The sequence below is a fragment of the Zeugodacus cucurbitae genome, chromosome 5, assembly GCF_028554725.1.
Source record: "Zeugodacus cucurbitae isolate PBARC_wt_2022May chromosome 5, idZeuCucr1.2, whole genome shotgun sequence".
In the NCBI taxonomy this organism is placed as follows: Eukaryota; Metazoa; Arthropoda; class Insecta; order Diptera; family Tephritidae; genus Zeugodacus; species Zeugodacus cucurbitae.
This window is the reverse complement of record NC_071670.1, coordinates 29,139,081-29,160,424: the sequence shown is the minus strand read 5'-3', so window position 1 is coordinate 29,160,424 and position 21,344 is coordinate 29,139,081. Positions and strand designations below refer to the sequence as shown.

Here is a 21,344-nt window from a genome sequence, read left to right as displayed (position 1 = left end):
CACCACTATAGACGACAGGATAAGCTTTATTTTATGATCAAAGGGAAGAAAAATACATCCTGCAAAATATACATATACAAAGCCAACCACATTTTCTTTAAAAAGAAAACTGAAAGTTTTTGTGGAAAAAATTAAAAAAAAGTAAGAAAGGGCTAAGTTCGGATGTAACGAAAATTTTAAACTCTCGCAATTTATTGAACAAATTTTATTTACATAACACACAAATTTACCCATAAATTCGGTATAAAGTTTAATAGAATAACGAAAATCGTCATATATAGTATATGGGGGCTGATGTAATTTCTGAACCGATTTCATTCATTTTCATCAGCAAGGTGCACTATATGCAAGATTTTTTTGCCAAGATATCTCACATATTAACCAATACATATATGCGGAATATAGCCCACCGTATTTTTGAAAAACCTATAATAAGGTATATGGGAGCTAGGAGATGTTATGACCCGAATTTAATAATTTTTGGAACAGAACACTATTAGAAGAAAACAATTTCCTCTGAATTACATTAAATTATCTAAAAGATTTACCCATATTTTCGGTTAAAATTTACCCTTAGGCACTGAGTTCAAATTCTTCGACATCTGGTTCCTTGAAAAGTTATAGTCCGTTTTCTACAATCAGTGGCGAACGCTGGAAAAAAATGGGGGGGGGGGGGGGGGGGTTTTTTTAGGTAAAAACACAATGTTTCATTATTTTATTCACAAATTGAAGTGTAATCTTCTTTTATTTTGGGCCATAACATTTAAAATCTCTTCCTCCGTCACGTCTATATCTCTATGGATATTCAAGAGAGCCATTCCGTTCAGGCGTGCTTCTCCAGTTTTATTTCTTAAATATGTTTTAAGCCTGCGAAGTGAGGAAAACGAGCGTTCACTTGAAGCGACAGATATGGGGATTGTTGCTCCAATCTTTAAAAATCGATGCATTGTTTTGAAAATTTTTGCATCGCAACAATTCAACGCGTCTAAAAAAGTTTTGTATCTCTCTGTTTGATTTTACCAGTTCCTGAAAATATATTCAAAATTTTAGTTAGAAAATATAATCTGAAGAAAAGATTTTTAACATTTTCCACATTCTAAATTTAGCAACGAAATCATCGGGATCTTCTACATCAGCGGACCATTGCTTTTCTAAAACACGAACAGTCTCCTGCATCTCAATAACGTCAAGATTTATGCATTTCTTTGGCAAAATGTTTTCAATTTTGGAAAACAGCTCTCGATATTTTAAAAATCGTTCATTGATTTGGTCCAAAAAATGATCTAAAAACGGTATATAAATTGATCTGCGGTAATATTCTACCGGTTCGCCTTCGAATGCAAAAATATAAGGAAAATGCAAAAACGGCACAAGAACAAAACACACTTACGCACATAATTCATTTGTTCTATTCTCATTCACGCTCTAATCATAAGTGACAAGTGTTGCCGCGAGCTAAAAAAATTAAGTATATGTTACCATGCAAAAAAAGTATCAAAAAGTATCAAAAGCACAACCGTTGTTTTAAAAATTTTCATTTGAAAAACAAATAATAAGTAAAGTTGTGTATCTAATTCAGACCAGTTTTTTCTGGTTGTTTTTATTACAAATGTAGACATTTTAGTTAAGGCACTCAAGTATTTTTTTGCAATTAGCATAATTTTTTTTAATTTAAATTTATTTCACAACAGTTTGCTCATGGAACGAAAACTGAAAGTCATAATAAATGAGTTTTTATTTTTTCTGTATTATGATTAACAATAAACTCTAAAAAATATAATAGAAACCTTATTGGTGACTTTCCAGTTCAGAACTAATTTTCAAAAGAAGTCCTTTTTCGACTCACAATTCCCCTTAAATCTAAAAAAATCCAGTTCAGCAGGCACAGAGTTATAAAGCAAACTCATTACTTTGAAGCAAATTTAAAAAAAATGTCTCTGTCCAGTTTATATTTTTCTGGGTTTTTTAATTGGCCTACATTCCCACAACTTTTTAATACTATCCAGATACAATAGGTTTGTTTTTAGTTTAACATTTTCATAGTTTCAAAAAATTAAATTCTATCAGCAGAAAAGTATCAAAAGTATCCGTTTGTGAACAAAAAAGTATCAAATCTCAAAATTTAGAAAAAAAAGTATCAAACAAGTAAGGAAAGGCTAAGTTCGGGTGCAACCGAACATTTTATACTCTCGCAATTTATTTAGAGATTTACCTATATTTTCGGTGAAAAATTACCCTTAAGCACTGAGTTCTTCATGTTTGATATCAGGGCCTTGAAAAGTCATGGTCCGATTTTGACAATTTTTCCACAAGTGATGTCACAGCTCAAATACAGTATTTGTGTAAAGTTTTATTTCGCTACCTTTATCGGTTCCTTATGTATACATTATAAAGTAAAAGAATCAGAATGATTCAAAATTGAGTTATATGGCAAGTAGGCGTAGTTGTGAACCGATTTCAACCATTTTCCACGTGTCATTAGGGTGCCAAGAAAATATTATATACCGAATTTCATTCGAATCTGTCGAGAAGTTCCTGAGATATGGTTTTTGACCCATAAGTGGGCGACGCCACGCCCATTTTCCATTTTGTAAAAAAATCTCAGTGCAGCTTCCTTCTGCCATTTCTTATGTAAAATTTGGTGTTTCTGGCGTTTCTCGTTAGTGAGTTAACGCACTTTTAGTCTTTTCAACCTAACCTTTGTATGGGAGGTGGGCGTGGTTATTATCCGTTTTAAGGGAACGGCATAAAGAAACGACTGCAGGAAGTTTGGTTTATATAGCTTTATTGGTTTGCAAGATATATACAAAAAACCTATTTGGAGGCGGAGTCACACCCACTTTTCCAAAAAAATTACATTCAAATGTGCCCCTCTCTAATGTGATCCTATGTTCCAAATTTTATTTTCATAACTTTATTTATGGCTTAGTTATCTATGGTTCTGGCTCTTTATGTGTTTTTGGTTATCGCCATTTTGTGGGCGTGGCAGTGGTGCGCCTAACTAATTTTATATGTAAATTTAGAGAAAAAACAACGATGCGACAAAATATTGTCACTTAAGCGGGAAAGGCAATTAAACGGGGGGGCACTTAAGCGGGGATCACTGTATTATAAAGTGAAGAAATTAGATGGAATTCAAAATAAAGTTATTCGGGAAGTAGGCGTAGTTGTGAACCGATTTCGCCCATATACCCGTGTCATCAGAGTTTCAAGAAAATATTACATACCGAATTTCATTTAAATCGGTCGAGCAGTTCCTGAGATATGGTTTTTGACCCATAAGTGACCGATACCACGCCCATTTTCCATATTGTCTGAATCTGAGTGCAGCTTCCTTCTGCTGTTTCTTCTGTAAAATTTAGTGTTTCCGACGTTTTTCGTTAGTGAGTTTTCATGGTGTTTGGTGGGGTACGTAAGAGAATCGACTGCAGAAAGTTTGGTTTCTATAGCTTCATTGGCTTGCGAGATATATAGAAATAACAGATCTGGGGGCGGGCCACGCCCACTTCCCCAAAAAAAATCATATACCAATTATGCCCTTCCTAGTGCGATCCTCTATTCCAAATTTTACTTTTATAACTTTATTTATGGCTTAGTTATGACACTGTATAGGTTTTCGGTTTTCGCCATATTGTGGGCGTGGCAGTGGACCGATTTTGCTCATCGAAAGCAACCTCCTCAGGGTGCCAAGGAATATATGTTCCAAGTTTCATTAAGATATCTCAATTTTTACTCAACTTATCGCTTGCACGGACGGACAGACATCCGGATTTCAACTCCAGTCGTCATCCTGATCATTTATATATATGTATATAACATATGGGGTTAACTCTTTTATTTCTTGGTGATACAAACAACCGTTATGTGAACAAAGCTATAATACTCTCTTTAGTAACTTTGTTGCGAGAGTATAAAAATAAATTGCGTCCAGATTCATCGGTACTGCTGAACGAGAAAGCCGACTGAAACGTAAGAGGCCTTCAGACCTAGCAAGACAACTGAAGCAGCAAAGGAATTTCTCTAACATTTAGCTTGTAATTATTATTTTTAAGTTATTAGAATTGAATTGTTGTTAGTATTTAATCATTGTATACTAGGTACAAAATTGGATTCCAGGAAAATATTACGAACCGAATTTCATTGAAATTGGTCGAGTAGTTTCTGAGATATGGTTTTTGACCCATAAGTGGGCGTCCATTTCAATTTTCCATTTACACCCCTTCTGTAAAATCTTTGTAATGAAATTTAAGGTTTCTGGTGCTTTTCCTTATTGAATTAAAGCATTGTTTAGTAGTTTTAAACATAACCTTTGTATGGGAGATGGGCGTGGTTTTTGTCCAACATGATTTAATCGTCGTCCCAAGTTCCTTTATTAGGATTAAACGTTGTTTGTTCAATTCTTCTGCTTTTTGCAAGGCCAAAGTGCTGGGTAGTAAGAGTCTCGATAATTGGAAAAGTCATTATTTGCGCAAGGTATTTATCTAGCTTTTCAAAGCCAATACCCTCATAATTAAAATTTCTTGTCGTGATTCTATAAAACACGATCATTAATAATAATTATAAGCAAATATTAAAGATTCTAAAACATACCATTCTCGTTCCTCAAAATTTAAACAAACAAATAAATTTGTTATTTATAAATTCTTTTTATGTTAAAATGAAGGAAATGAATTATAATATCTGTAAAAAAAATCAATTTTGTTATTTCGACTATTTTCTGGTCGTGGCGTACCTTCAAGGTGTAACTAAGCATAATGGCGAAAACTTTTGTCCGCCTTTGTATATTATGCATGTTTTTGAATTTCAGTCGCCTTTTACAATCAATCCTTAACACGGGCTTATTATTTTCATCCACAAAAGCCGAGTAATTGTGTGATATAGAAGAAAAATGGTTTTTAACCCCGCATACTCTATTGTAAGGAAAATTTACACCAAATTTTAGGGAGGAACAAAATAAACACTATAGGAGTGAACGAAAATAGGGTGAAACAAAATGTATACTACAGCAACAGTTAGAAACATGAAAGTACATTAATTTGTATCAAAAATATTAACGGTTTAAAAATTAAAGGTATTCTGTCCTTATATGTATGCATATGGGCATTTCCGCCATGTCGAATGTGTACGATTGTCTTTTTTTAATTTTGACAGTTGGAATTTTTATTAGCTCTTTGTTAGCCCTACATTTAGTGTTAAGGTTGATTTTGGAACGGTTTTCATTTTCAAGATAATTGCAAAAAACCTAGGCATTCGCACGGGACAAAAAATGGAAGTCGTTTTTGGGGACAACGATTCAAACGGCGATTTCTGCGAATTGTGAGGCAATATTCAAATGTTTTTGATTGTAGAGCGTTATGAATGGATTCCTTTAAAATTGGTATGAATTTCACCCAAAAAATAATTTATAATTTTTATACTCTCGTAACAAATGTTGCTAAAGAGAGTATTATAGTTTTGTTCACATAACGGTTGTTTGTAACACCCAAAACTAAACGAGTTAGATATAGGGTTATATGTACCAAAGTGATCAGGGTGAAGAGTGGAGTTCAAATCCGAATGTCTGTCTGTCCCTCCGTCCGTCCGTCTGTGCAAGCTGTAACTTGAGTAAAAATTAAGATATCTTGATGAAACTTGGCACACTTATTTCTTGGCACCATAGGAAGGTTGCTTTCGAAAATTAGCAAAATGGGACCACTGCCACGCCTACAAAATGGCGAAAACCGAAAACACATAAAGTGCCATAACTAAGCCATAAATAAAGCTATGGAAATAAAATTTGGTATGAAGGATCGTACTATGAAGGGGCATATTTGGATGTAATTTTTTTTGGGAAGTGGGCGTAGCCCCACCCCCTACTAAGTTCTTTGTACATATCTCGCAAACCAATAAAGCTATATAAACCAAACTGTCTGCAGTCGTTTTTTTAGCCACTTCCTAATACAGTCCAAAAATGAAAAAAATCGGATCATAACCACGCCCACCTCCCATACAAAAGTTAGGTTGAAAATTACTAAAAGTGATTTCAATGAACCTTGGTTTCTAATAGTTTCCTTACATCCCAATGATATGTTGCGAAAATAGGCCAAATCGCTTCACAATCACGCCTACTTCCTACATACCAGAACTTTGCGACGATCTGAATCGTTAACTTTACAATATATATAGTAAGCACTAGTGAAGATATCGGTGCAGAACTTTGCACAAATACTATGTTAATAGTGTGGTAGCCCCATTCTAAAAATCGCCGAAATCGGACCATAGGTTTTTAATGCCCCATATATCGAACACGAGGACCTCGGTGCTTCTAACCTAACATTATGGTTTCCAACTTTCAATGGACTTTATACAATATATATGACGAATATGTGGGTCAAATTGTGTATTATATAATATAAATAAAGTTAAATAAATAAATTGCGATAGTATAAAATGTTCGGTTACACCCGAACTTAGCCCTTCCTTACTTGTGGTAATTAAATATTTACCACATTCGCACGGGACATGTCGCACGGAACATATTTTTCCATCATAATATTTATGTTGATTTTGTTGTTATAATACGAAATTATTTAACAACAAATCCAATAAAATGGCTTAAAAAGTAGTAAATGTATTTATTTATTCATTTTAACTAATATCCAACGAGAAACACAACAAAAATTCTATAGTATGAAATGAAAATAGTATTATGAATGTGAAATACAGTTTTTTTCAGAAAATGCTGTTCTCGGGTATAAACAATTTTAGATTTCGTTATCTGCTAGACTTTCCTTTTGATGATTGCTCCCACTCCATCGACGGCTCCTTGCAAAAAATTATATTCTAATAAAGAGTATTTTAACACACCTACGATGTCGCAAGTGACCAATTTTAAGTGGTTACCAAAACCTCAAATCTTCTGATTTTTGAACAAGTTTTTTTTTATTTTATTTCAATTGTATAAAAATTAAAATATAGGATAATAAGATATCAAAAACTTACAGTTATTTGCAATCGCATGCTTTCTTATGCATTTTATTTTACTCTTTGTACCATTATAAAGGTTTTACACAAAGCAAAAAATTATACATGATATGTTTCTTTAACAATTTTGACGAAAAAACAAATGCAGTAGAAAAATCGAAATGAAAAAAGTTGACTTTGGTACATCTTGTAATTGGTTATGAATTAATTTAAAATTAAATATTTTCCAATGAAAATTTGCAAAAACTTTGTAATTCTAATAATGTTTAATATTTTACTATTTTGTCTGTGGTGGACCTTCTGGCGGAAATGCCCATATATTATTATTGTATTATGTTTTCTTTATAAAAATGTATTTGTATCTAAAAACATAATATACGAGAGACATGGCTTGGGGTAGATTGAACAATATTTATGTATTGTCTAAACGTATTTTCATAAATTAATGTAGTTAAAGCAAACTATACTTTACTTTATTTTCTCAAAATCTTTAGCTGTACATTGTTAACTATAGTGAGCTCACCCAAGCACACTAACTTTACAAGCTAAAAAACGGAACACTCTGTGTATTAATATCAGTAGTTTTCTAAATTAGTATATTGCTTTATCAGTTTTCCACACCAAAGCTTTGTATTTGTTGAGCTTTACATTTAGACTCGAAGCTCTAAAGCTCATTTCAACTTTTTGGCTGCTAATATAACATAAATATTTTCCCGCCACTTAGGTTGTTTACGCTTCCTAACCAATACATACAGAAATTGTTAACTAATATAGATTGAACATGCGCAATATGCGATACAATCCACCATGCGACAATTGAGAATGTGTATGTATAAAACATGAATTTGGGTGATAAACACGAGTTTGTGTTAAAAGACAATTGTTACATACTTCACAGTTATGACGTCACAATAAAATCCAAATAGTCTGTGGATTGTTGACTAAAGCGTTACGACGACGCCACTTTAACACTCACATGGCCAGACGAACGCGAGCAGTTGACAAGATAATATGTTGTTGAACGGTGCGGAGTACGCTTTTAGGCGCTAAGCCATTCGACTGTACAGAAATTGCAATAAATAAAATAATGTTGACAGCGTATGCTAAAAAATATCAGCCAAGTGTTATTAATCATGTTGAAAGAGTCTAAATGTGTGAGTCTAAACGGTTTACTTAAACGAAGTGTAACAACACACCTAACAATGGCCAAGGCATAGCAAGAGAAATGTATACAAGTGCTAAAGTGAATATATGCAAATGTGATAAGCGATTGCTTAGCAAGGAAATTAAGGAAAAGCAATATACACACATATTCGTTTGAACATGATTGTTGTGTATATACAATGAAGTGTTGTGCTTAGAATGAATTTGAATTTCTGCTATTATATCGAAATGTAGTCAAATAAAAATAAGAGAGTAAATGAACGTGTTGTTGCTCATGTTCCAATAATAAGTTGAATTAGATAACATAACATAGTAACACATAGATAGTGGAGCCGCTTCATTGTCCATACATAAGAAACTTGATTTATATATATGTACATATCTATACATATGTATAAACTTAATATAATTATCCACCTGATAAAATAGCTTAGAAATATGCTGAAGTTTACTTTGTTCATGATTATGACAACAGTTAACAATAAGTGCTGGCTCTAGTAGATGGTTTACTGCAAATTCTCGTCGAAGTTGAGAAAATTTCCATTGAGTTTGCGAATAAGTTTTTGAAGTTACTCACACAAAATAAAAATTCTGCTAAGGAACTATTTCTTTATTAAATCAACTGTTATTTGCAAATATAGAGGATATATGTACATATTTACGTTAGATTATTTACTGTCTTTATTAAAATAACGGTTTGAATATTAATTTCCCTTACTTTTGATGGAGGAAGTTCAAGTATACAACTTTGAAAATAAACTCACAAAACCAATATAGTCGAATAAACTACTATTATTTATCGTATGAAGTCATCGTATGTAAAATGTGCAATTATTGTTATCATAATTTTCGGTTGAGTAGACTACAATTCGTACACTTCATGGCTACTACTCCACAATCTGTCTAGTCGGCCAGATTAAAAGCCTTAACTAAAAGAAAGATAAAATATTTCTGTTTCACGTGGGTATTCAATTAATTTGAGTTACGCTGCACAAATAAAAGTCAACAGTGTGCTTGCAAACAAATCAATATACGGTATATCCAAGCATAACAGCTGCAGGCTTAGCTTGACAAAGCACAAACACAAAAAAGTGAAAGCGAATAAATTGAAATACACACAAAAGCGGCAATAACTTTGCTGCAAATGCCAGCTAAGCCAAATTTGAATTGTATGCCTACACAATTTCGTTTAGAATACGCCTGTTTTTCGATTACCTACTAAATTACCATTATATTTGCAACTATATATACATATTATACTTTCGCACACAGTCCTACACATATGCATGACTGCAAAACTAGGTCGGCCACGCTGTTAGAGTATAAACAAAGTGTTAGACACGCTGTGCGAGTACTATAGTGCACGAAAAATGCATTGCATATTCTCCAATGAGTGGCACAGAAATTGATAAGGGAACCGACACGCGCAAAACGCACACATGTGCACAAGCTGCTGCATACATATGTAAATAAGTCTACTTGTTCTGACACACTTTTAAGTTCATAAAGTCGGTATGTAAACATTGTAAAACAACTTGTCTAATAGCACCTCTCATGTTTGCCAACGACTTTCACTTCTAAGCCAGTTTAGCCATTGCAAGAAAAGTACTTATAAATATATGAGGAAGGTTAAAGAAATGTTAAAAATAGTTTCCATAATTTTGTTGTATATCTCGAAGATTCAACTTTGTTCAATCAAATTGTTATAAGATCTCTGTTCTTCATAGATTAACTTGCTAAAAGCTTGAGTATTCCCTAGTTCCCAATTATACTGATTGAAATTACGTAATAGCACAAAACATCGATGCATGTAACATTCTTAAATTTTTTATGCAATTCATAACTTACGCAGTCTAGTGTGAATATTTTTCATTCCTTTGGCACCGTCAATATTTTTGTGAGAATTTAGTTTCTTTCTTTCTCGGTATACAAATCGCTAGTACTAAATGAAGTTAAAGTACAGACAATGATTTAACTAGAGCGGAACAACGATTTTGGGTCAAAAAGTCAATAGTTTAAGGACGCCGTGTGAGTTGGTTAGTTCAGTAATCAATAAAAACTAAACAGCACGCTACAAAACTTTGAATGAGTATGTAAATTAGAAAAATTTTAAAATGCGCAAACTATTTAGTTATCTAGAGCTGAATAATGCTCGAGTAAGAATTAAAATGTAATGTTAATTTATTCTTCTTTAAATGGTAATGTTAAAGTGAAGAAGTTCTGTAAAACGTATGGAAATGAAGAACTTTTCGAAATTCTTCAACCATTTCACCAAAAATACATATTTACACATGAGCTTACTTTAAATTTAATATTAAACTCTTTAGCATTTCTCATAAAATATATTGATGAAGGTAAACATATTAACTGTACAACAACTGTACAACTTAAGAACAATAATAACAACAAGTCAATTTAAACAACGAAATCTACAACTTAAACTAGTATAAAGTAGTAAACCAAAACAAGTAAGTACAAACAAGTAAAACAAAAAACGACCTACAGATCGATTCAAAAATCATCATAAATTTGTATGTGACACACAAGTGAAACCCCTGTAACAATTAGGAAATATATCGTAGGAAAATAGGCAGTGCGGTGGCAACCATGTTGTGCTTCAATCTTAAACTGGCCACAATCTTTCGATCATATCGCGAGGAGAACGTACGTGACCGCAGTCAAAGTTTATGCACGCCAACGACCACACATCGCGCCCCCCCGCACAAAGACATTGGAGCTTTACGTGTGTTGCAACGGCGCGCATCGAGCGTTATGTAAGTGCTGTGCATATGTGTGTTTATTACTTATACATATACATACATTTAAGCATTCAATGTAAATTTATTTAGCAAATGTGTTTGTTGGTACTCTTAAGAGTAGTGGGTTAAAGTGCACTTCTCCCTTAACTATAACCGCAACATTGAAAACATTGAACTGTGAAGCTAAGTAATTTGCCAGTTGCCACTTGGCCGTTTTGACAGCAACATAGTATACAATTAGTTTCCATCAAATTGCAATGGATTTGCGATTCCTCAACACAATCCGATTTCGAACCGAGTGCTACATGAAGTGTTGAATTGTTGTTGTTAGACGTTTCGGGTCGAACATGGAATTTAAATATTTTCATTGTAAATCGAGGATTAGCATAGTTAACTGACATTTTTTAACTCAGTCCATTGATTTTATCTTAGATAGTTTAAGGAAAATTTGTGTCGTTGAGATGCTACAAATGTACCTTTACTCTGTTTTCATTTCTAAATGAAAATCTTGAACCTACTTAAAGATATATACAATCCCATGTATGTGTATATATATACGACGTAAAATCAATTGAAGTTGAAGGTGAAGATCGGATATTATTATAATTAATGGATCGGAGTTGCTGCATATCATGAGCAATATTTCTGATTAGTTTTCCTTTCATTGAAGTTAGTTAAATAACAAGATCTTTATAAAAAGTATACTTCAATATAGCTAAGATTTTAATTCTCCATCTCCCATTGGACTTTATATCGTATATGTATGTACATCGGTCTGTATGCGCGATTTTTTTAATGAAATTAAGATAAAATACTATCTAGTTTATTGTGAAATGAGAATGGTATTTGTAAAGAGATTGATCTAGCGCCATAAACCTAATATTAACACTCCCTTACCTCTGATAGTTAAATATGAATTTGGCAGGTCCACTTTCGGTCATTTTCATATTGTAACATTTTAAGATTTTATTTAAAAGATCTAATCAATGACCCATTATTCATTCTTTATTTAAGGTAAGGGGTTTGTTGGGTAAAAAAATGCCCATTTTCAATATTTGTTTCTATATAAAAACATATTTATTTAATTCAAACTTTTTTCTGTCTTATAGCTACATATTTAAAGAATAATTTTTGTAATTAAAAAAAATTAAAACTCCTCCATTGTGACGTAATTTCCGGTGACCCCTCGGAAAAAGGTGCGTCCGCGTTGTCAGCAAACTCCTGACAGGATCATCCAATTTCAAAAACAAAAATAAATGTTTTAGGTAAGACCATAAACTCGTGCTTAAATGAAGAAAAGACAAAAAAAATTAAAAATTGGAATTTGGCTGATACATTTTTGAAAAATTTGCTCACATTTTTTTTAAATAGTTGTAATTGAAAAAAGAAAAAATCCTTCGATCAAGCACGAGTAAATCTCGGTCCCAAGAAAAACGCGACTGACTTGGAGTGCACACCTTCCAAAGGCTGTATAAAAAAATAAAATATCGATTTTTTGGAACCCATGTAACCTCTTAAGCTAATTATTTTTGACATGTGTTTGTAACACAGTTTTTGTATAAGCCTGAGCCTGGTCATTATGCTTCCCATTTCTTTTCACTCTCAATTATTAGGTCTACAACTTTGCTTCCGCCGTTATTTTGTAAATTTAAGGATTTTTTTGTATAAAAACGTTTACAAATGTCGATGAGCCTCAGCCGCACTTTCCTTGGAATTAAAAAAGGAAAGCAAAAATTCCCGCAAATGTCGAGAATTCGGTTCAAAAAGTGACATTTTCAGTTGAGAATAAGTTTGGAATGCAAACAGATCTCTACAAATATTTTGTTGGGTTAATGTTAACACAAACTTCCAAGATCGCTATAAAAAAATCGATTTAATCGACCAGTGCTTGACCCTAGAGAAATCTATTGGAAAACGGCGGAAGCAAAGTTGTAGACCTAACAAAGTCTGGTTAATAAAACTCTGTAGTTCTCAGATTGCCGCCTTTTATGGGCGTGGCAATGATTCGATATCAAATATGTATATTAATTCTTACTCAAATATCGCTGGCTCTAATACGGGCATCACGTCAATCGATTTTTTTAAGTCATATATATTTTTAAGTCTATGTATTATACATAAAGTTTTAAAAACGTTCGCAACACAAATTTTCCCTAACTAGAATATTTAAGGAAATTGGTACACCACAATAAAGCATACAAATGAAACGGAAGATCGGCAGAAGAAAGTAAAAAACTATAAGTAGCCGTAGGGGCGGAAACTTGAAACAATGCCAAATTGTAGTGACAAACACATTTCCACAGGGAAGAAAACAAAGTCAAGGCTGTGGAATTTATTTCAAATACTCATTTACAGCAGCATAGTGAATAAAATATGTATTTCCGCTTGTAAATTATTTTCCCATTGGGGAAATGAGACAGACAATTGAATGTCTGAAACTAGTTTATTGTTAAGGCAAATGCATCTGCGCTGAAGGTGCATTCACATAACGAATGAATTCTTCACTCCTCTGCTTGTCTTCTGGCGTTGAAAATCACTAGTGTACAAGAAATCATTATATAAGAATTGTTTTTGTATATGTATATTTATATGTATGTTTATTTGTGATATTTGAAATGAAAGCATTTTAAATTAAATATTAAATACTTGTAAAACCGTATAATTTGTTATGCATATTAAATGTGTAATTAATCACTCCATCGCATTATCATCACATTATGCGAAGCAAAGTAAAACACTCTCACCTGGATTTAGTGATATATTTAGTGAGAGAAACCTTGACTGATTTAAATGCTTTAAAATGTCGTTTTATCCTACAGTTTTTTAGAGGAAATAACACCTCCTTGAGCAGTTCCTCTGCTGACGTACCTTGTTGGTGAAGCTGTACCTATTGATAATATTATTCTAGGGCTTCGACTGTATCCATCTGCGAATCTGCCTTTTATATATGAATGTTGGGCTGTAGATAGAGTGTGTGCCATGATTGTTTCTGGGACCTTCAGTAGGAAGGACGTGAGGCTTATAGGTCTGAAATCTCTAATAATTTCGTGTGTTCTTCTACCTGGTTTAGGTAAAGCGCCACCTTGATTCTTTCCAACTTTTTGGGATATAGAATAGTTGGATACTGGCTTGGAATATCCTTTCCAGTCTTATAATTATTGGATCCTGCAGGTTCTAAGGCATTATTGAGGTAATCTCATCCGGCTCCGCCGATTTGTGTGGTAAGAATCTGTTGATTACGTATTTGATTTTCTGTTTGCTTACTATTAAACTTGTTTCCTCAGCTGTGCTTGCAGGTGCACGGGCTTGCTTCTGTTTGAACCTCCATTGTCGCATTCCGCAGACTACCAGGGAAGTGCGTTTTAATAAGTAGCACTAGTGTCAAAGAAGATCCACGCACCACCTTCCGTCTTTACATAATATTGGTGCTTTCTTTAGAGAGTATCTTGCTCAGTCTGGCAGATGAATCCGACCTAACTCTTTATCTGTACTGTCTTAAGATAGCTTTATAAGGTTGCCAAATTTTGATCCTATAACTATCATTGAAAGTTTTAATACTCTCGCAACAAAGTTGCTAAATAGAGTATTATAGTTTTGTTCACATAACGATTGTTTGTGTCTTTGCTTTCGGCAAAATCGGACCATTGCCACGCCCACAAAATGGCGAAAACCAAAACCACATAAAGTATCATAACTAAGCCATAAATAAAGTTATAACAGTAAAATTTGGAACAAAGGATCGCACTAGGAAGGGTCATATTTGGATGTAATTTTTTTGGGGAAGTGGGCGTGGCCCCGTCCCCAAACCGGTTATTTGTATATATTTCGCAATCCAATGAAGCTATATAAACCAAACTTTGTACAGTCAAAGAAATCGGATAATAACCACGACCACCTCCCATACAAAGGTTAGGTTGAAAATTACTAAAAGTGCGTTAACTCACTAACGAAAAACGTCACAAACACTAAAAACAGAAAAAATAGCAGAAGGAACCTGCACTCAGATTTTTTTACAAAATGGAAAATGGGCGTGGCATCGCCCTCTTAATGGTCAAAAACCATATCTCAGGAGCTACTCGACAGATTTCAATGAAATGCGGTATATAATATTTCCTTGACACCCTGTTCTGTTTCAAAAATTATTAAAATCGGGTCATAACATATATAAACCCAAACGGTTACCCACCTCCCGCCCAACCGACGCATGGGGGCAATCCGCAAACGAGCGGAATTTGCCGAGTCATGAAAAGCAAGAGTTTTTAAGGGTCGAAATCTCAAACTGCTCAGTTACAGAAAGACAAATTTCAACAACTAAGATTTAAAATTTACCAAAACAAAAGGTTAACACTTTTTAATGTTACTTATTAAGCGAAGACAAAATAGTGTTTTTAATGCTAAAGATCGAATCAGACAGGTCAAAATGTGGAATAGAATGAGAATTAAAATCATAACATATTTGACGGAATGGTTCGTTTAATTCAATATTTGTTCTCAAAGATTTTAAAAGTAATGGTCTCAACTGCATAGATGAAATGGGACATTAAACTTGATATCAGACAAAATGAAGGAGCTACAAACAGAACCATTCAGAAGTTTTACTAGAAATATTATGCCTAGCATTTCCCTACGACTAGTGAGTTTAGGTAGATTGATAAGTTTTAAACGACTAGTATACGGAGGAAGATTCAATATTGAATCCCAATGTAAGTGACCTAAAGCAAAAAGTAAAAATTGTTTTTGAACGGACTCTAACTTATCAGGATGGGTACCAATGTTGTAAAACGAATTTTAGTAATATACGGATCACTAAATTCTTTAGACCAACGTTTAACAAAGCTAAGAACACCTCTAGCTTTTAAAATTATTGAATTTACATGAGAATTAAAATTTAGTTTAGGGTCCATAGTAACTCGTAATCAACAACAGCTGAACTGAAGTTATTTATTACATAGGGAGAAGGATCAACAGATCTACGGGAAAAGCACATCGTTTTACATTTTTTAAGATTCAGTGGCATATCATTTTTGTGACACCAAGTAACTAAATTATTTAAGTCCGATTGTAGCTCAGTTCTATCATTATAAGAAGTATATGATTTAAAAAGTTTTACATCATCCGCATATAATAAAATGTTTGAAAACTTAACTACGGAGGGTATATCATTAATAAACAATAAGAACAGAATCGGACCGAGATGATTACCTTGAGGAAGGGACCATAATTGAATCGGATAAGGTGTTATTACACATAACTTGTTGTTTTCTATTATTAAGATATTAAGATACATAATTAAGAAGTCTTGGTTGAAAACCAAGATAATCCAATGTTTGCAATAGAATAGAGTGGTTTACTCTATCGAATGCTTTACTAAAGTCTGTATAAATAACATCGGTATTCTTATTGTTATCCGCCTATAGTTCTGAACGGATGATCTAACACCGCTTTTATGCAAAGGTTTTCCACAATGACGGAAAAATACCTTGTTTAAGAGATGAGTTGAAAAGCTTGGTTAGATAAATATATTTTGCACAATTTTTGAGGAAGCATGAGGGAATCATATCGGGGCAATATTTAAACGAACTTTTTAATGTATCTAAATGATTTAAGACATCTAATTCAGAAATTGGTGCATTATAACGGTACTCGGACAAAACACATGCTGATATGGCACATTTGTAGGGGAGTTTGAACAATAATTAGACTTCAAGAATTCAGCAAACATATTAGAAATGGTATAATTGCAACATGACTTGGTTGAATTATATTTCATCGCGGACGGAAAATTGGAAATCCTGCGTTTGGAGTTAACGAAACCATAAAAAGATTTTGGATTGCGAATAATATTATTTTTAACTTTATTTATGTAGTTTTTATAACATTTTTTGTTAACTACCGCAAACTCTCGGCGTAACTTAGAATATTTTAAATAGTCACCAAGCATTCCAGTTTTTATGAATTTATATATAAAAGCACGAGCTTTTCTATTCCTAGCTCCTAGCTCCTAACCTACTTATAGGTTTTTTAAAAAACGGTGGGCTTTATTCCGCATATATGTATTGGTTAATATGTGAGATATCTTAGCAAAATTAAGTGAGCGTATAGTCTTAGATATAGTGTATTACCTCAGCCCTCATATACTATATGTGCTGATTTACGTGTATTATGTAAATAAAATTTCTTGAATAAATTCCTTACTTGTTTTAGTTGTGTTCGCATATTTTTATACTCTCGCAACATGTTGCACAGAGTATTATAGTTTTGTTCACATAACGGTTGTTTGTGTCACCAAGAAATAAAAGAGTTAGATATGGGGTTATATATATATAAATGATCAGGATGACGAGTGGAGTTGAAATCCGGATGTCTGTCCGTCTGTCCGTCTGTGCAAGCTGTAACTTGAGTAAAAATTAAGATATCTTGAAGAAACTTGGCACAAATATTCCTTGGCACCATTGGAAGGTTGCTTTCGAAAATGAGCAAAATCGGACCACTGCCACGCCCACAAAATGGCGAAAACCGGAAACACATAAAGTGCCATAACTAAGTCATAAATAAAGTTAAAGTTATAACAGTTATAACAGTAAAATTTGGAATATAGGATCGCACTAGGAAGGGGCATATTTGGATGCAATTTTTTTGGGGAAGTGGGCGTGGCCCCGCCCTCAAATCGGTTATTTGTATATATCTCGCAAACCAATGAAGCTATATAAACCTAACTTTCTGCAGTCGATTCTTTTACGTACCCCACCACACACCATGCAAATAGTTGAAATCGGATAATAACCATGCCCACCTCCCATACAAAGGTTAGGTTGAAAATTACTAAAAGTGGGTTAACTCACTAACGAAAGACGTCAGACACATTAAATTTCATATAAGAAATGGCAGATGGAAGCTGCACTTAAATTTTTTTACAAAATGGAAAATGGGAGTGGCGTCGCCCACTTATAGGTCAAAAACCATATCTCAGGAACTACTCGACCGATTTCTATGAAATTTGGTTTGTAATAGTTTCCTTACATCCCAATGATATGTTGTGAAAATAGGCCAAATCGGTGCACAACCACGCCTACTTCCTATATACCAGAACTTCGAAGACGATCTAAATCGTTTACTTTACAATATATAAAGTAAGCACTAGTGACGATATCGGTGCAGAACTTTGCACAAATACTACGTTTATAGTGTGGCAGCCCCATTCTATAAATCTCCAAAATCGGACCATAGGTTTTCAAGGCCTCATATATCGAACAAGAGGACCTCGGTGCTTCTAACCTAATATTAGGGTTTCCAACTTCCAATGGACTTTATACAATATATATGACGAATATGTGGGTCAAATTGTATATTATATAATATTAATTAAGTTAAATAAATAAATTGCGAGAGTTTAAAATGTTCGGTTACACCCGAACTTAGCCCTTCCTTACTTGTTAAGATTACTGTTCCACCATGGAGGGAACTTCTTCTTTTTCGAACCGTTAGTGGTGTGGATTGACTGAAAGCAGTGGTTCAAATCATTTCTAAATTTTCCACCTCTGGAAAACTACTTTTATTGGTATCAGTATTGCTTGTAGCTAGTTCTTTTGTTACTAGGTGTGTTCGAGAATAAATTTACAATTAGGTTCAATTTAAAACGTTTATTTAATAAATTGTTGTTGATTTATTGAATGACATCGTCACGTCGATATTGCTACAAAAATATGTTTTGCTTTGTCATATGTAGAAGGAGTCGCTGGAGGCGAGGCGCGGTGAGCTTCTTCACGGATGGATCGAAGTTGGCGGGGGAGTTTACTGTCGGGAGCTTCGCATCAACCTTAGTTTCAGGTTTCCCGATTACTGCAGCGTTTTTTAAGCGGAAGTGGCTGCTATCAAAGCAGCGACGGATATACTGCTTCGAAGTGCAACAACCTTTAGGGAGGTGGTGATCCACTCGGATAGTAGAGCGGCGATACTAGCTCTGAGTTCATTGAACATGCGCTCAGTGTTTGTTAAGGAATGCCTATCCTCACTATCGGTGGCATCGTTATACTTTTCAATTAGACTAGTCTGGGTTCCTGGCCACTGCGGAATCGCGGGGAATTGTATGGTTGATGAGCTTGCAAGGTCAGGGACGACGGACTCACTATTAGAAGCATGGAAGCATGTAGGAGCACCATTGTCCTACTGCGGGCTTCGGCTGAGCTGGGTAGGCGCTGGTCAGTTACCAACACATGCTTAGAAAGAGATTTCTTGGATCTCACTTTTTAGAACAGGCTCGCGAAATAGCGAATATAGAGGTTAAAAATCTCTGCAGATTTGTAGTAGGTTCAGTGCGCTTTGTCTATTCGTAATTTGTTAATCTTGGGGGGATCCAGGCTTCACAAAGGACTATATTTTAAAGTCTACGTGTGCTTTCCCTTTGGGAAACAGCCTTACAACCTAACCTATATGTATGTACAACCAAAAATAATACTTTTCCTTTAGATGGTGGTTCCACACAAACATTACATATGTGGATGAAAAAACCAGGGACCGTAAATAATGATTATCGGTCCGATTTTTAAATAATGATTAAAAATGATTTTTATTTTTTTGCTCAAAAATGATGATTATTTATGATCTTTTAAAAATTACTCAAAATTAATCATTAACGGTGAAGAAAATCATAAAAATCAATATATAATCATTATTTTGTGATTTTTATAACAAAACTTATAATGATTACGGTCCCTGGAAAAAACGAATGTTTGAAAGAATCTTACCAATAACGAGGTGTCAGTAAGTTATAAAGAATCGACCAAATGCCGATACTGGCATTCCCGATGCCAAGGCCGATTATTCGATCGGACGCTAGAATTTAAAGATGAAGTGTAGTGACAAATTGCAATAATTAATAACGTTAAGGTGGATATAAAGTATATTGGATTAGAGTGACCAGATAGCAACGAAAAGTAATTATTTAGAATATTTTTTATTTATAAACGTAAATTAGTTATAAATAGTTCGTTCAACTGTTTACTCCGAACAAGAGTATTTTTATACTCTCGCAACAAAAGTTGCTAAGAGAGTATTATAGTTTTGTCCACTTAACAGTTGTTTGTAAGTCGTAAAATAAAACTTAACGAGTTAGATATAAGGTTATATATACCAAAGTGATCAGGGGGACGAGTAAAGTTGAAATCCGGATGTCTGTCTGTCCGTGCAAGCTGTAACTTGAGTAAAAATTGAGATATCTTAATGAAACTTGGTAAAGTTCGAAGATGAGCAGAATCGGACCACTGCCAAGCCTACAAAATGGCGAAAACCGAAAACACATAAAGTACCATAACAAATCCATAAAAAAAGCTTTCGAAATAAAATTTGGTACAAAGGATTGTTCTAGGAAGGGGCATATTTGGATGTAATTTTTTTGGGTAAGTGGGCATGGTTCCGCTCCCTACTAAGTTTTTTGTACATATCTCGTAAACTACTAAAGCTATATCAACGAAATTCTCAGGAGTCGTTTTTTTTCAGGCATTTCCAAAAATGGAGGATATCGGATTATAACCACGCCCACAACCCATACAAAGGTTATGTTGTAAACGACTAAAAATGCTTTAATTCAGTAAGAGAAAACACCAGAAACCTTAAATTTCATTATAAAGAAGGTACAGAAGGGCTCAACCCAAATTAGTATACAAAATTTTAAGTGGGTGTGGCGCCGCCCACTTATGGGTCGAAACCCATATCTCCGAAGCTACTTGACCAATATCAATGAAATTTGGTTTGTAATATCATTGGTATGTTGTGAAAATAGGCCAAATCGGCCTATTCACTACCACGCCTACTTCCTATAAACCAAAACTTTGAAGTCGATCTCAATCGTTTACTTTACAATACGTAAAGTAAGCACTAGTGAAGATATCGGAACAGAACTATCCATAAATACTGCATTTATAGTGTGGCAGCCCCTTTCTAAAAATCGCCGAAATCGAAACATAGATTTTCAAGGCCCCATATATCGAACATGAGGACCGCGGTGCTTTTAACCTAATATAAGGGTTTCCAACTCTCCATGGACTTTATCTATATATATAAAATTAAGTGGCAAAACTTCCTGTTCGCATACTCCTCCTAGACGGCTTACCCGATTTCAATGAAATTTTCTGGGGTGATTGGGGTCTGTGTGGAGGGTGCACATAAGAAATTTAATGTGTGTATCATTGCACGTTTTGCAGAAAAAAAAAAAGAATTTGCAAGAACATTGCTATATTCCGAAATACCGCAATATTTCACTTGGAATCCATCATCGAAAACATTTCAACGACGAAAGCAAGCATAGGACGCATTTACACCATCCATCCGAACAACGCCGAATTTTTCTATTCGCGTCTGCTATTAGTCAACGTGCGCGGACCAAGATCATTTGATGATTTGAAAACTGTTGACGGTCAGTTGTGTGCGACGTATCGTGAAGCATGTCAGCGGTTGCATTTG

General features: G+C 34.1%; 1 protein-coding gene across 2 annotated transcripts in view; it reads left to right on the top strand.

The window, feature by feature from the left end:
- Window positions 1-21,344, top strand: part of LOC105220330 (GTPase-activating Rap/Ran-GAP domain-like protein 3) — a 159,756-nt gene that overhangs the window by 47,522 nt on the left and 90,890 nt on the right. Inside the window, exons 1-3 of one of the 2 annotated variants that reach the window (XM_054230512.1) lie at window positions 7,961-8,117; window positions 10,455-10,595; window positions 10,710-10,901. The exons of the other annotated variant lie outside the window; for it this stretch is intronic. Coding sequence (XP_054086487.1) covers window positions 10,735-10,901 — 167 coding nt within the window. The 5' untranslated portion in view covers window positions 7,961-8,117; window positions 10,455-10,595; window positions 10,710-10,734. Of the gene's footprint in view, window positions 1-7,960; window positions 8,118-10,454; window positions 10,596-10,709; window positions 10,902-21,344 lie in introns of those variants that run through there. 2 annotated transcript variants of the gene reach the window in all.